The 15,571-nt window shown below is 37.0% G+C and overlaps 1 protein-coding gene across 2 annotated transcripts in view; it reads right to left on the reverse strand.

Moving 5' to 3' along the window:
• Positions 1 to 15,571, reverse strand: part of ARPP19 (cAMP regulated phosphoprotein 19) — a 22,712-nt gene continuing 7,141 nt past the window's right edge. For both annotated transcript variants that reach the window (XM_025884446.2, XM_025884445.2), the window contains exons 3-4: positions 9,046 to 9,168; positions 1 to 4,166 (exon numbers count right to left, since the gene is read on the reverse strand). In XM_025884446.2, the coding sequence (XP_025740231.1) occupies positions 3,996 to 4,166; positions 9,046 to 9,168 (294 nt within the window). In that variant the 3' untranslated portion in view covers positions 1 to 3,995. The remainder of the gene's footprint in view (positions 4,167 to 9,045; positions 9,169 to 15,571) is intronic.

The following is a 15,571-nucleotide window of genomic DNA, read 5'->3' on the forward strand; positions in this document are numbered from 1 at the left end:
TGAATAGAAATTAAGTAGATCAATTTATTTTTTTTTGTATTTTCACAAGTTTAATTTTGGAAGGGCTATTTGACAAATTTCAGCATTAACTGCCAACTCTATAGACATGTTCAACAAAAAAGGCATTCTCCTCGCCCTTTTAATACAGGCAAAGTGTCCTATTGCATCACAAATGAGAGATGCAGTAACTGAGGGCTTATTAATTAGGTGTTTTTTCCAAACGCTATTTGGTTGATAATAACATAATACAAACATACATGAATGGTTTCATAACCACTAGCAATTTGCAGAATAAAACCCATAAGTCTACCTACTTCAAAGGCCAAAACTAGTAAAACAGTATTAAAATTGGTGTTTTTAAATCCTTAGATTAACAATCCCAGGATGACATTTCTTTGATCCTAGTTTTATAAAGTGTGGTAGGGAGTCAGGCGGAGAAAGGATATGGGGGAGGGGGAGACTGGCAGTGTATGCTGAGTTGCAGAGTTGGGACAGCGGCTCAAATTAGTCATCCAGATTAGGATAGTGTTTTAGAAAATTAAAAACGTGTCCTAAATGTGGCGTATTGGGAAGGATATTCAAGGTTGATAATTCATTAGCCCTAAACACCATTTAACGAATGCCATCTGGAGGCTTAAGAAGTAAAGATGGGGGGGTGAAATAAAATGAGGTGAAAAAGGAAAAGGAAAAGTACAAGAAATGTGTTTGAATGCTGGGGAGTGTGAAAAGGCCACCAGAGAAACTTACTTTAGTTGCCACTCAGGTGTGCTCTTCCTATAGGCTACCTGCCCCTGGATCACCAACCACCACATTTACAGCACAATTTAAGTAGAGATTGTATTTCAGCTCTGATAAAACGTCACTAATATGAATTGAGAAAGAATACATGGCTGATTTAGTAAGAAGTATCAATAAATATCCAGAGGTATGGTTTTGTTACATCAAGTAAAAAGAGCAACTAATTCCAACTTTTCAAGAACAAGTAGAGAGAGGCCTCACCCGGCCTGCCTTGATGAATAGTTAACTTATTTTTAGGTCAGCAGCGCGTGAGTACTGAATAACTTGTAAATAGACTGCAAACATGCTACCGCCAGTTCATCAAAACAATCCAATAATTCTTACTATCTTAACATGCCAAAAACTATAATTGTTTGTCAGACATAGCCTTCAAAAATGAAATGTTTCTCAAAATGCACTACCAAAGTGGGAGCAACTGGACATGAAACAGGTAATTCATTTCAGACTTTAGCCAACTTTCATGAAATATTTGTTACCCTGAACTTCAGTTGACTCCAACATTCATTTACAATAAATAAGAAAATTAAAATTAGCCATTTTTCAAACCACAACTCTCAAATCAGAGAAATGGGGAATTAAGCTCAACTAGTCAACATCTTCATTCAAGCAATGGTGGAACAGTCTGCAAGTATGTCTTCAGTAAACTGAGACTTGAGGCAGAAAAAAAAAATAGAAAAATTAAAAACCTCTGTATCCCAAGCACCAATAATGGAGGCTAAGCGATTATACCTAACAATTCTTACTGACAGGTCTTTCCCTAATGGAAAATCCTGAGATTTTAAGCACTGTGACTTTACAGAAGGCAGGTTGGTTTAATGAGGAAACTTACTTTCAATAAAAAGACAATCAACAGTATTTTATTTTGGGCACTTACTATTTCACAGATCCTCAACAAGTTTTGAGGTAGGTTAAATATCAGCATTGTATTTTACAAATAAAACTTAGACAGAGGTTATATCACTTGTTGCAAACCACAGCAGGAGTCCTATCATGGTCAAGAATAACATGGTCTCTGTGATCTTTCAGATTAATCATCTCTAATGTGTAAATTTAATGTTGACAGCTTGCAAATATTCATCAAAAAAAAAAAAAGACTAGACACTACACCAATTCTACTTTGGGGTATTTCCTAATTCTTAAATGGATCCTACAATGATTATACATATTGTGTAATAATCTACTTGCTCCCAACACAAATATATTTATATATAACTGATCCTTAAAATTACAAACTAGAACATTACTGACTTCATTGCTTTTCTGCCTTTTGGGGTGGGTGGAACAGGAAGATAATCAGCAAGCCTTACTCAGAGTGCTAGGCAGCCTTTAAGCGCAGGTGCTATGCTCAAGGCACCATTTACAATGATTTGTTTGGAGTCACAGGAAAGCAAGTATACAGATGGAGCCAAGATCTAGAAAAAATGCCTAGCTCTGAAAAGAGGGGAGGCCCCGTGCAAGTCAAAGACAAAGAAAAAAATATTATCATCTCAGGCTACTGATCTTCACTGTCATGCTATAGCATTATATCACCTATGGGAAGAGCTCTTAAAAGAGTAGTAAATGTATCCTGATAAAGTCTGTTAATTAAAATTCTTACTAACTAGATAAATCACAAGTAAAATTAAATTGATTATTTTATTAAAGTGACATCTATAGAAGTAAAATATCTAAATATTTTAATATGAGTATGTTTCACCTACCACATAAATGACTCTAAGTGTCACAAGTGTAAGTCACTTAGCTTACTTAAAATTATTTACCAGAATTCAGCTCATCCTGACATGGGTTCCTGGGCCAGTCTTCTCAAGTATTTGTTTCAGTAAAAAGTTCCTTTTATTTAAACAAGTGTCAAATATTAGTAATAATACAGGATTAAGAGTGGTTAATTAACAACTGAAATTATAAGAAAAACATCATTCTGTTATAAAATATAGCATTCAGCAGAGCAAATTTCAAGAGTGAAGATACACACCTATGCTTCAGAATAGACTAAACAGCACAGCTGAACACGACTTGAGTCAAAGAAGCAAGAAAAAAAGGAGGAAGGGGCCACAGGAGGCAGAGTATCGAAGCCTTTTATTCTCGTGTCCCCCAAACTGACTGTGGAAGTAAAAAGTTTCTACATTAAAAAAGTTTATATAAATTACATGAATTGCAATTTTCATAAAAGTCAAAATGAAAATGTTCTGCATAGGACAAAAGATATGCCTAAGCAACATATCATATCTGCACAAGGCCACTGGATGTCATGGATATTAGTAACAAACGAAAAAGCTTAGGTCTATGACAGACTAAGCAAAGATTTGTTTGGTATTCTATAAGCCCAAGATTGTAAACTACTCTTACTATACAAAAGCTCTAATGACATACAGAGTTTTGTGTAGGAACTCTTGTGCTTCTGGTTGGCACATCATCTACTTTTTAGTATGTGAAATTAATACAGACATTTGTGAGAGGTTGTGCAAAACTACTGTATTTACAAAAATGGCACAAAAGTGAATTCAACAGTCGATGCACATGCACACTTCATTCACATCTTCAACAAAAGATATTCTAACACTACAGAACGGAATAAGAATACTAGCTTCAACGGCAGCTGTTAAGCACTAGTCACATAAGTTATACCAGAATGGGCAAATATTGCCCAAGTAAAATTCTATTGTTAAAGCTGAAACAGGTTTAAGGCCATTCAAGTTCAAGCACAGAGAAACAAATCTTTCAGAGCCCCATCTATTTTTGTTTGAAGAGTGTGATCTTCCTTCCAACTTGTGGTCTTAAACTTGTTTTACAAAATCCAAAAGGAAAATACAGAAGAAATCAATACAATAGAGGTTATATTAAATAAGAGTAACATACAAAGCTATAATTAAGATGAATTAAAGAAAGCCAAAATATTACAATTGTAAAACTTGCTTGTTACTTGTTGAATCAGTCCTACACTAGAAGTTAGGTAATATATACAATTATTTTCAAGTAGATTATGTTGCTCTAACACGTTCTCTTTATCAGTGCACTGTTAAAACTAATCAAAACTCTACACACGTATATTCCCTTACAATAGCAGCACACACTACCGCTACCTGCAAAGCTGTCATTCTCAAATGACTTAGTGAATGAAAGGAAATAAAAAGCAGAGAAGTAACATATTAAGGAGAAATAATGGGAATTAGAAGATTCATGCAGTTCAGCTCTTTTAATCAGCCAGCCAGCTTGCTAGCAACAAGGGATGGTTTCCGTTGAGGAAGATCCTGTGGAGTGGGAATGTGATCACCAGTGACCTCTGTCTTATCCGGAGCTGCAGTAGGAAGCTGCTTGTTCTTCATTTTGGCTTTAGCCATGTTGTAATCCCCAGAATCAAAATATTTTTGCTACAAGAAAAAAAAAATTGAGACTGGAATTTAAAACTCTGATATGCAATCATACTGATTAACATGTAGATAAAATAAGTTAATCTAAAAAAATTTAAACAACATTAATATAGGTGAAATAGCAAAGCTTTCATGTACTAACAGAAAAACCAGACTAAAATTCTTGCTTAAATTATTTTGAAAATAAGAACAATCCATCAACTTGCATTTAGGATGTGCCACACACTTTCAATTAACCTTGTATTATTATAGTTCCTGATATCTAGGATGAACATTTCTGCAAGGATTTAAAATCATTTATTTGAATTAGAGCAATTCACTAAAATCGAAATTAAGGTTAAAATATAAATGCTAGGGTAACAGAAGAAATAAAGTCATTAGAAATTATCACTTAAAATGCACATCCCTATCCTACACCTCTTGTTTTTCACTTAAGACACTGCCTAAGTACAACTATTACTCTTTTAAGGTGGAGGGATGAATAAGGTAATAATGATACCCTTTTATCGCTAAAATTGAAATTTTAAGGAGAGCTAAAGATCAACCTTAATAGAGCTAATCTACATGAATTATCTGTTTCAGAGTAAAAACAGACAAATTTGCCTGGTTTCTGACTTCCACCTATCGTGTTTAACCTACCTTCAACCTACCCTTGCCTGTTAAGGCACGTGAGAGTCCTGGATAGAGAGAGAAAGAAGCACAACAGTCAAATACTCCAACCATTATACTGTTTTTAGTACATGAGGTGCTATGAGTGCTCAAAGGAGGGTAACCTAACCTTTCTAGGTAAAGAGGGAATAATCCAGAAATGAGATGAGTGCCTCATGGACAAAAGGTGAAGGAAGAAAAAAAAAAATTCTCTTTGAGACTTCAGGGGTATCTCGTGTGGTAAATAAAGTAGATGAGAATTCAGAGCTTAGTCTAAGATTGTTGAGTGGCCTGGGAAAAGGTCTCAGTGGCTGCCTCCCTCAAGGGACTATTCTTTGATAAGCCAGATCAGGCCTAAAGCCAAAGGGCCTAAAGCCAGAAAACTGCTTTTTATGTGTCACTATACATGTAACACACTGAGCAGTAACAAGGGAACGTGGACCAGGTCCTTTTTAAGGCTTGCTGCAGCTTTATTTCTGCATGGTTTTTTTGTTTTGTTTTTAAGATTTTATTTGTCAGAGAGAGAGAGCACGCACACAAGCAGGGAGCCCTGCAGGAAGCAGGCTCCCTGCTGAGCAAGAAGCCCGATGTGGGACTTGGGATCAAGACCGGAGCCAAAGGCAGATGCTTAACTGACTGAGCCACGTAGGCGTCCCTATTTCTGTATGTTTTAAAATGAGTATAGTGAAAAGACATCTCAGAACTTCTGAATGTCATATTAGAAAGTTACTTCTGAAATTTAGTAGCTTCTAGGGGAGAACAAAGCAGACTGCCCAATTCTTCACTGAGTCAAAAGCACAAAATGAGAAATTTAACACACAGTACAAAATTTAGGAATATTTTCCCCAAAGTAATAAAGTTAGTTGCTAATGATACCTATTTTATAATAAGCAAAAGTTCATCACAAGGGGTTCTCACTTACTTGTTAGGCTACTCTGCATGGGGAAAAGGAATTAAATTTATTTAACGTGGCCAGAGACAAAACTAAAATCAGTGTTTAACAATTATTATAACTGCTCTAGAGAGAGGAGTGAACTAAATCGACGTCTCTCACCATAGGATAGACATAGCCTCAAGGCAATATTAGTTGTCTTCAACAATGTAAAAATTTTGCATTTTAAGTGATAATCTTTAAAACTTAAAACATTCTGGATCGTCTGGGTGACAAACTTATAAAAGCCTCCTCCCACCCAAATTTAGGAGCCACACTTACATCAGTATTTATAATTGCATTGACACTAAGTGATCACCTAAAGTGACAAATTTTTAAGGCCATGTTTCTTAAAACTGAATCCTTGGGGCGCCTGGGTGGCTCAGTGGGTTAGGCATCGGACTCTGAATTCTGGCTCAGGCCACGATCTAGGGTCATGAGATGGAACCCCGCATCAGGCTCTGTGCTCAGTGCAGTCTGCTTAGCCTTCTCCCTCTGTCCCCCACCCCCACGCGTGCTTTCTCCTTCAAATAAATAAAATCTTAACAAAAACTGAATGCTCAGTTTTTCTGGGGCTTCACGAATTCCACAAATATGAAAAAATATGGGCCAGACTGCTTCTTGATATCCCTCCCAGCTTTAACAGTCTGTGTGTTACAATATACAAGCTACACTGTGAAAAGCCTAAAACAGATGTAATAACATTAAACATTAACGAGTACAGTAAAACAGAAAGGGACTAAATATAAGTTATCTAATCGACCCTCCCAAATGAAGAAGAAACTGTTTAAAGATACTAAGGTAACTTAAAGACCAAAACCCAAGACCCTCCCTGTGATCCAGACATCTAAAAAATAAATCAAAACTCTTTTAAAATAGTAAGAAATGATATAGCTGAATGTAAGACTTCATTTCCCTAATATAAAAGTGCTTATTCACTGACATTTTGGTATAATGCAAAATCATCCAAGAGTTCCCTTCTCAAATTCTATATAATTATTTCTTGATTCAAGCACCATTTTCTCTTTCCCAACTATTTACAGTACCAACTCCAAGATACAATGTTTATAAATTCTGACTTAAAGAAATTTAAAAAGCCATAGTGAAGCTAGAGGAAAATTACAAAAACAGCCCAAATGTTGGAAGAAAGCTTGTTAGCATAAATTATGCTAGAGATTAGCAAAGGAAAAAAGTTTCCTAAACACTTAATAATCAAATCCAACTAATAATTTAATAGAGATGATTACATAATTTATTTCATAACTAAAACCACACCATGGGACCATTTCAAAATTAGACTAGATATAAATACATTCTACATAGCTATACTGGTAATGAACATGTTTCTCATTCTGCTTTTCTATTTACTCCCTCATAACATTATCTTTGTAATAATGCTTTTATTTTTTTTTAAGATTTTATTTATTTATTTGAGAAAGAGAGAGAGAGATAGCAACAGAGATAGTGGGAGAGCACACGAGCAGGGAAGAGAGGGAGAAGCAGCAGGCTCCCGGCTGAGCAGGGAGCCAGACGTGGGGCTCGATCCCAGGACCCCAGGATCATGACCTGAGCCGAAGGCAGTCACTTAACCAACTGAGCCACCCAGGTGCCCCTTAGAGGTTTTGTCTTTATATACCTGGTGTAATTCCTACCTGCCATCCTAGTATTTCAAAGCTGTGAACATTATTCTTTCATATAAAACAAAAAAATTCTGTAGTTTACCACTTTTAAAAATAAGTTTTTATCTATTTATTTTTAATTCTGTTAGAATTTTTATTAGGTGAGCTTTATTTATTTTTTTTAAAGTAACCTCTACTCCCAACATGGGGCTCGAACTCATGACCTGGAGATCAAGAGTCACATGTTCTACCGACTGAGCCAGCCAGGTGCCATGTTACTATACTCTCTTGGTATAAAGAAAAAGAGTGTATGATTTCACTTACATGTAGAATCTAAAAACAGTGAACTCATAGAAATGGCAGAATGTGGTTGCCAGGGGCTGTGGGATGGGGGAAATAGGGAGATACTGGTCAGAAGGCATAAACTTTCAATTGTAAGATGAATAAGTTCCAGGGATCTAATGTACAGTAAGTTAACAATATTGAATTGTATACTTGACAGTTGCTCTGAGAGTAAAGCTTCAATGTTTTCACTATAACAACAAAACGGTAATTATGTGAGGTAAGGGATGTGTTAACTAACCTTACTGGTAAGCATTTCACAACATGTATGCGTATCAGATCATCAGTATACACCTTAAACTTACACAATGTTATGTCAATAGTATCTCAATAAAGCTGGAAAAAACTATCCTTTTGCAATTTGATTTGAGAAAATAATCCATATATTAACTATAGCCAATACCTATACATATAAACATACATGTACATATGGACATGTGTTTATTAACCAAACAGCAGATACCAGTATGTTCAAGGTATTTATTCAAGGAAAAACATGATTTGGCACCTGATTCATTTAACAGTTCTCTTCATCTTTCCCTGTTCCCTGTGTGGTAAATCATTTAAATGTACTTTAACCAAAGATGGAGTCCTTTAATTTTTTTCCAAAGGGGTTAGAAAAGAAAACCTAAGGAAGGAACAAGTAGCATTATCTCAACTCAGATCTCATTATTAAGCAATAATGGTTTCCACCTCACAAAGAATTGGTAAGATTTTGAAAAAATGTTTTCAGTAATATGAACTATTAAAATTACCATGCATAAATTGTATTAGAGTAACTCTGTAAAATATATTATGTAAAGGAGATAATAAGCTCTGCTTTTATAAGTGACCATTTCATCCAAATAAAAAATATTTCTGGTCTTTGCACGGAAATCATCTTTAAAACAGGTAAAGGTTAAAAAAAAAAATATGGGCAGAAGGATATATACCAGCTTCTGGATAGTCGCTGCTTTCGAAAAGAAGAGTGGAAGGATATATATACACACACATTTGGTAGGTTTCAACTATATCTACAACATTTTCCTTCTTACAAAGATAAAACTGAAGTAAATATGGCAAAATATTAACATACTAAATCTGGGTGGTGGGTACATGGGTTCTGCTCTATTATTACCTGTACTTTCTACATGCTTCAAACAGTTTAAAGTGATGAGCTGCTCATTCTTATCATACATATTTATACAATAACCAGTATAAAATATTGGAAAAATTATATATATCTCTCTATATATCTGGTAAGGTACACAGTTATATATAAACAGACACCCATTTCATAACTGCAATCACACTGAGTTCATAGGGTTTAAGCATTTGAAGATTACACATGAGAACTTACCCCCTTCTGTAATCGTTTCCTTAAGAAATCTGAACCTCCAGGCTTTTGTCCCAGATGAGGATACCTTGCTTTTAATTTTGCTTCTTCAGCTTTCTCTGGACTAGTCACTTTATCTTCCATTTCCTGAAATAATTTAAAATAAATTACTTGTCTATTCCAATTCACTTTTATTTAAAATAATTAGCCTTTTAATATCTGGATCCCGACTTTAGTTGTCGAGTGCCAAATAATGCAGCATCTGACTAAGAAATCAAGCACAGAAGCTTTTAAAACATCTCTGTCTTGTTTTTCAAATGATCCATGTGATAGTTCTATTATAGCTGTGATGCATGTGTACACCCCACACACTGGATAAAAATATCAAGATAACTCAGCTCTGAAATCTTGCTTGCCATTACTTTCCAGTCATGTATAATACATTTATAGTTAGTCACCTTCCATGGAATTCATCAGCTCTTTGCCTATATTTAGAGAACCATCTTAATACTGTTAAAATACAAAAAAAGATCTGATCTCCTGTTAATGCAAATTCATGTATGACTGGACTCTCTGAGATTCCTTAATAGGAATTAACAACAGCTTATTTACCAGCAGGTTTTCCCTAACTCAATAAAGACGACCTTGGTTATTTTTATTTTATTTTTTTAAAAGAATTTATTTCTCGGGCGCCTGGGTGGCTCAGATGGTTGGGCGTCTGCCTTCGGCTCAGGTCATGATCCCGGGGTCCTGGGATCGAGTCCCACATTGGGCTCCCTGCTCTGTGGTGAGCCTGCTTCTCCCTCTGCTTCTCTCTCTCTCTCTCTCTCTGACTCTCATGAATAGATAAATAAAACATTTAAAAAATAAATAAATAAATAAAAAATAAAAATAAAAAGAATTTATTTCTCTTACCTCTACACCTAATATGGGGCTCAAGCTCACAACTCCAAGATCAAAAGTCGCATGCTCCACTGACTGAGTCAGCGAGGCACCCAGCCTCAGTATTTTTTTTTTTAAGATTTTATTTATTTATTTGAGAGAGAGAGCATGAGATAGAGAGAGAGAGCATGAGAGGTGGGAGGGTCAGAGGGAGAAGCAGACTCCCCACCGAGCAGGGAGCCCAATGCAGGACTCGATCCTGGGACTCCAGGATCATGACCTGAGCCTAAGGCAGTCGCTTAACCAACTAAGCCACTCAGGTGCCCCCAGCCTCGGTATTTTTAAAGAAAAACATCTTTGTCAACCTTCATATCAGTGTATATTATTCCCTAATTTCTCCCCATATTTAATAACACTGCTCATGCCAAAGGTCCCATTCTGTAACGTATCAAAATGTGTTTTCTGACCAAATGACTGTCAATATTTTAAGATTAACTTTTTTCTTTTAAAAGATTTTATTTATTTGAGAGAGCGAGTGAGCAGGAGCTGGGAGAGGGGCAGAGGGACAAGCAGACTCCCTGCTGAGCACAGAGCTTGACACGGGGCTCAATGCTAGGACCCTGAGATCATGACCTGAGCCGAAGTCAGATGCTTAACCAACTGAGCCACCCAGATGCCTTTTTTTTTTTTTTTTTTTTAGTAAGCTCTACACCAACATGGGGCTTAAACTCATGACCCCAAGATCAAGAGTTGCAGGCTCTTCCAACTGAACCAGCCAGCTGCGCCTAGGCTTATTAATTTTTTTTTAAAAAACATAAATTTACTTAATACAAATTTTATGTCATATAGGAGGCTTCATAAGGATGAAGACCAAAGATGGTTAAACCTGATTTTTATACTAGCTTTAATCAAAAGTAGAGAGAAAATGAAAAAAATACGATAGGGCAAAAAGGGAATATGAGATGAAAGTGGTAAATAGAGGAAAAAAGCAAGGCCTATTTCTTCAGTCTTCTCAGTGTCCCTCTATCTCCGATTATAGGGAAGGCACCTCTCATTTGAGGATCTAATGACCTGCTTCAGGGGAAGGTCAAAAAGTCCTTCCTGCACATACCATTTCTCAAATTCCTTCAGCTTAAATATCCAAAATCCCAAGGTACCATATTTTGGGGCAGCATGTCCTAAACTCCATCATTCCCCCATTTGAAACTTTCCCAAGAAGTTCCATGGTCCAAAAACTGAGTTGGTAGATTATCCCATAACCCACTGAATCAGTCTCAGTCCTGGGAATAGGTCAGTCCTTTCGAATAATTATGTCTCATTTCAGGACATGGTGGTATACCCCCTACATTAGGTGTCTATACAGTATATAACTGCTCATACCACTGGCATCTAAGAAGGGACATTTTTCTTGCATTGACTTTTTTCAGTTTTCCCAAGATCCCATCTACAGACTCTGTGGAGTGATTGCGGTGTCCTAGCCATCCCTTCATGGTCAACAGAAACTATCTGTCAAGCTGAAAGAGGTCCTGTCTCTTCTCCTTATTCTTTCCCCTCTTCTCAACTCCTCTTCATTCCCCCTTTCATGTGTATATGGTCCCCGCCTGCAGGTTGGGGCTGCAGGGCCGAGAGGCAAGAGTCCACTCAAGCCTACTTACTTTTAACACCAGTTTTGATTTGGTCCACTTTCTTCCCAAGAGCCATATTTTATAGGGGAGCAGTGTTTATCACTTTAAGGTAAGTACTGAAGAATGAATGAATCAAGAAAAACAAAATTTCCCTGATAGGCAATGCTGAAGTGCACCTTCCAGCTAATGGACTCATTGCCGCATACCAGCTAGGCAAAATCACATACCTCTCCATATCTCAGTTCTTCCAAGTTATTTAGGGATGTCAAAAATGAATGAATATCCATAAATGCCAAGCCTTCTGTTCCTGTACAGCAAGCAAATCATTTATGCCCAAAATGACTTAGGATTTTTGCATGCATTTTCTTCAAAGTTATATTCATACATGCTTTATAATCAGCTCTGTTCGGCTTATACGTCATCAATATTTCCTTCATCTTGACCAGCTTCCTCATGTGTTAGAACGTCTTCTCATTTTTAGTCTTGGAGTATTTTGAGATTAAAGCTGCTGCTGCTGTCAAATACACTTTTTCTATGGGGCTTCCTTTATATGTATGCTCCCTTCTGCTTTAAGTGTTCTACCTTCCTTTTATGCTACAGTTCCATGCATCTATCTAGATTTTCAGTCTCTTTAAGTGGTCACATCACTCACTTGATATACACAAAATTCAACTAAGTATGCTCTGCCAGAGATAGAGACTCTAAATAGTATCAGTGATTCTGCCAGTCATTCCATTCAAGAAGAGTATGCCCCAGAGAGAGCTCAAGGGTGAGGTGTGTGATGCAAACCTGCTAATCCCATGATGACCTCAATCCTGGGTCTCTTTCGGAATTTAAGTGTATCAATGTTTTGTTTATCATTCTAGTATTAAAAAACTCAGCCACTACAAGTCTACCACCTCAGCTGTCAATCAACTGAAGAATCAGCCCAGACATCTGTTCAACCATTAGATTAAAAAAGTGACTATTTTTCCTTTTGAGAATTGATGGGACTATCTCCACTATGATTATGACTTCATTGGGGTTTTTCAAGAGTGATTTTAGTTATATGCGATTCCTGCCTTACTGACTTTAGAATCTAACCCCTATGTAATATGTAAGGTAGGACTATACTGTATTCATCACAAAAGCTAAAGAAATAATATAAATTTAAGGTTACCAGTTTAGTGCAGGAAGGCAGGCTGGAGTTTCTCTTCAGTGGCTCAGCTTTCACTGTAGTTAGCTGCTATAGATCCAGCTGTATTGACAGTGGTGCTACTTAGGGGAACTGGGAGAAGGAACCTATTCTTGGGTCCCCCTATACAATTGTTTTATAAATTGGTTAACATTAAATCTGGATGTTAGTTGAAAAGGACTGTAACTTGATTACAGCCTTTGAGTCCTCCCACATTCAAATTAAAGGATGTTAGCAGAGTCCTACATTTCTACTAAAACCATCCAGCTTTTTTGGGCCTGGGAAATAAAGGCTCTCCACTTCCTTTGTTGGAGTTGATTTATCAGTTCTCTATTTGTACGAGAAATTCCTTAAAGTTTCTGGTATAAGGGTCGCAACTTTCCCTAATTTCCAGTGTTTCTGCAGGTTTCCCTCATTTAAGAGAAGGGAAGAAAGTTGTACACAATATACCACTGTACCTGGCATTCCCTTATTTTCTAAATAAGGAATATATTCATGTTTATGTTTACATATAATGTTAAGCATGTTCAATTAAATCAAAATAGTTTACTACAAAAAGTGTTTTGGGCAACAGCATCTACAGAAGAAAATATCATTTAGGTTTAGAATGGATTTATAATATGTCCTAGAAAAACAAATTAATCCTTGAACTTTCTTGCCAAATACACAGCACAAGAGCAAGTGTCTGCTAGCTCCAACTTTGTAGCTGGATTCCTAATTTCAGCTGCATTTAACACCAAAAGGGGGAAAAATATGACCAAAGCTACATTTTTAAAACACAGTACATACCATCAAGACACCTAGGATACTTTTCATGGATCACACAGAAACATTCTTAACTTTTTGCAAATGTACAGTTATAAGACCTTACTGATAAGGAAGTTGAAATGCTTGGACCTTGTAGAGTGAAGTATAAATAACATGTCAGGTGGCAGACTGTGTCCATTGGCATTCAGCCCACACTTATCCTTCTTTAAAACACTCCCCTAGGGCGCCTGGGTGGCTCAGTCGTTAAGCGACTGCGTCCGGCTCAGGTCATGATCCCAGGGTCCTGGGATCGAGCCCCGCATCGGGCTCCGTGCTCCGCAGGAAGGCTGCTTCTCCCTCTCCCACTCCCTCTGCTTGTGTTCCCTCTCTCGCTGTGTCTCTCTCTATCAAATAAAACAAAACAAAACAAAACACTCCCCTAAATCATTATAGTTAGAAGCCTGAAGCTACATTTCCCAGACTGAATTCCTATTAGGTTCTGCCCATGACACCTACAACCGATTAAAAGAGATGGGAGAAAGAATCCACACTCCTGGTGAGGAGCCACCAACAATGTGAAGATGAGCAGTAGCCCAGGAGCTCCTGCAGAGGGGCATCAAGCAGATAATCAGGGGCTACTGCAGCTGCCACATGAGAGTATGCAGAGAGGATGCTGAGCTCAGAATAGTGCTCACTTGTGCAGAGTCAACAGCTTTCTGCAATTCCTCACCTCCAGAAACAATATCATCTTCCCCCTTTATTCCTTCATCCTTCTTCTAATAATTTGTATTCTAATTCCCTAAATCACATCCCTTTCTGTGTAAAATACGCAAAGTGGTTTCTACTCTCCAGACAGGACACTAGTTGATAAAATCAGGTAAAATAAGCAATTCATCCCTATGGTCATGTTAAAAAAAGCAAAAGGGCACACAGAATTTGGTGTGATTCCATGTTTCTGGACATCCTATAAAGTAATTGCTAAACATTTATTTCAGCTAGAATGAAAATAAATCTTGAAAAAGGCTTGAGATTTAGGAAGTAATAGCAAAGAAATTGGCATACATTAATGTATACTGACAAGTCACTTTAATAATTTCCCAACTTCGCTGAGATTGACACATTAGCTTTTCAAATTTTAATATCTTAATATATGAGATTAAAAACAAAACAAAAGGGGAGCCTGGCTGGCTCAGTTGGTACAACATGTGACTCCTGATCTCAGGGTTATGGGTTTAAGCTCCATGCTGGGTGTAGAGATTACTTAAAAATAAAATCTTAAAAAAAAAAAGAGCCTCAAAATATTTAAAGCAAAAATTTACAGAATTATAGTGTCTATCAGCATAGGAGATTCCAACACAGCTTCCTCAGTAACTGATAAGTGAAAAAGAAAAAGTAGTCAAGATACCAGATTTTATGAATTGTGCAAGACTGTTGAATCACAGATCTGTACTTCTGAAACAAATAACGCAACATATTTTAAGAAAAAAGGAAAAGAAGAAGACAACAGGAGAGGAAGAAAAGGGGAGTATGTCAGAGGGGGAGACGAACCATGAGAAATGATGGACTCTGAAAAACAAACTGAGGGTTCTAGAGGGGAGGGGGGTAGGGGGATGGGTTAGCCTGGTGATGGGTATTGAGGAGGGCACGTTTTGCATGGAGCACTGGGTGTTATGAACAAACAATGAATCATGGAACACTGCACCAAAAACTAATGAAGTAATATATGGTGATTAACATAACAATAAAAATTTAAAAAAATGAAAAAAAAAAAAGATACCAGATTTTATTTCTGTGCCCAATAGCTGGGAAATACGTATTCTTCTCGAGCACAAATGGAAAAATTGATGAAGTACTAAGCTATAAAGCAAGTCTTAACCATTTTCATCCAGATCACCATCTATGACTATAATTCATAAGATTAAAAGTCAATAGGGGCTCCTGGGTGGCTCAGATGGTTAAGCGTCTGCCTTCGGCTAAGGTCGTGATCCCAGGGTCCTGGGATCGAGCCTCACATCTGGCTCCTGGCTCAGCAAGGTGCCTGCTTCTCCCTCTGCCTCTCCCCCTGCTCATGCTCTCTCTCTCTGTCTCAAATGAATAAATCTTAAAAAAAAAAAAAGACAAT

Source organism: Callorhinus ursinus, unplaced genomic scaffold, assembly GCF_003265705.2.
Source record: "Callorhinus ursinus isolate GAN/ISIS: 27379988/994484 unplaced genomic scaffold, GSC_fseal_2.0 scaffold25, whole genome shotgun sequence".
Lineage (NCBI taxonomy): Eukaryota > Metazoa > Chordata > Mammalia > Carnivora > Otariidae > Callorhinus > Callorhinus ursinus.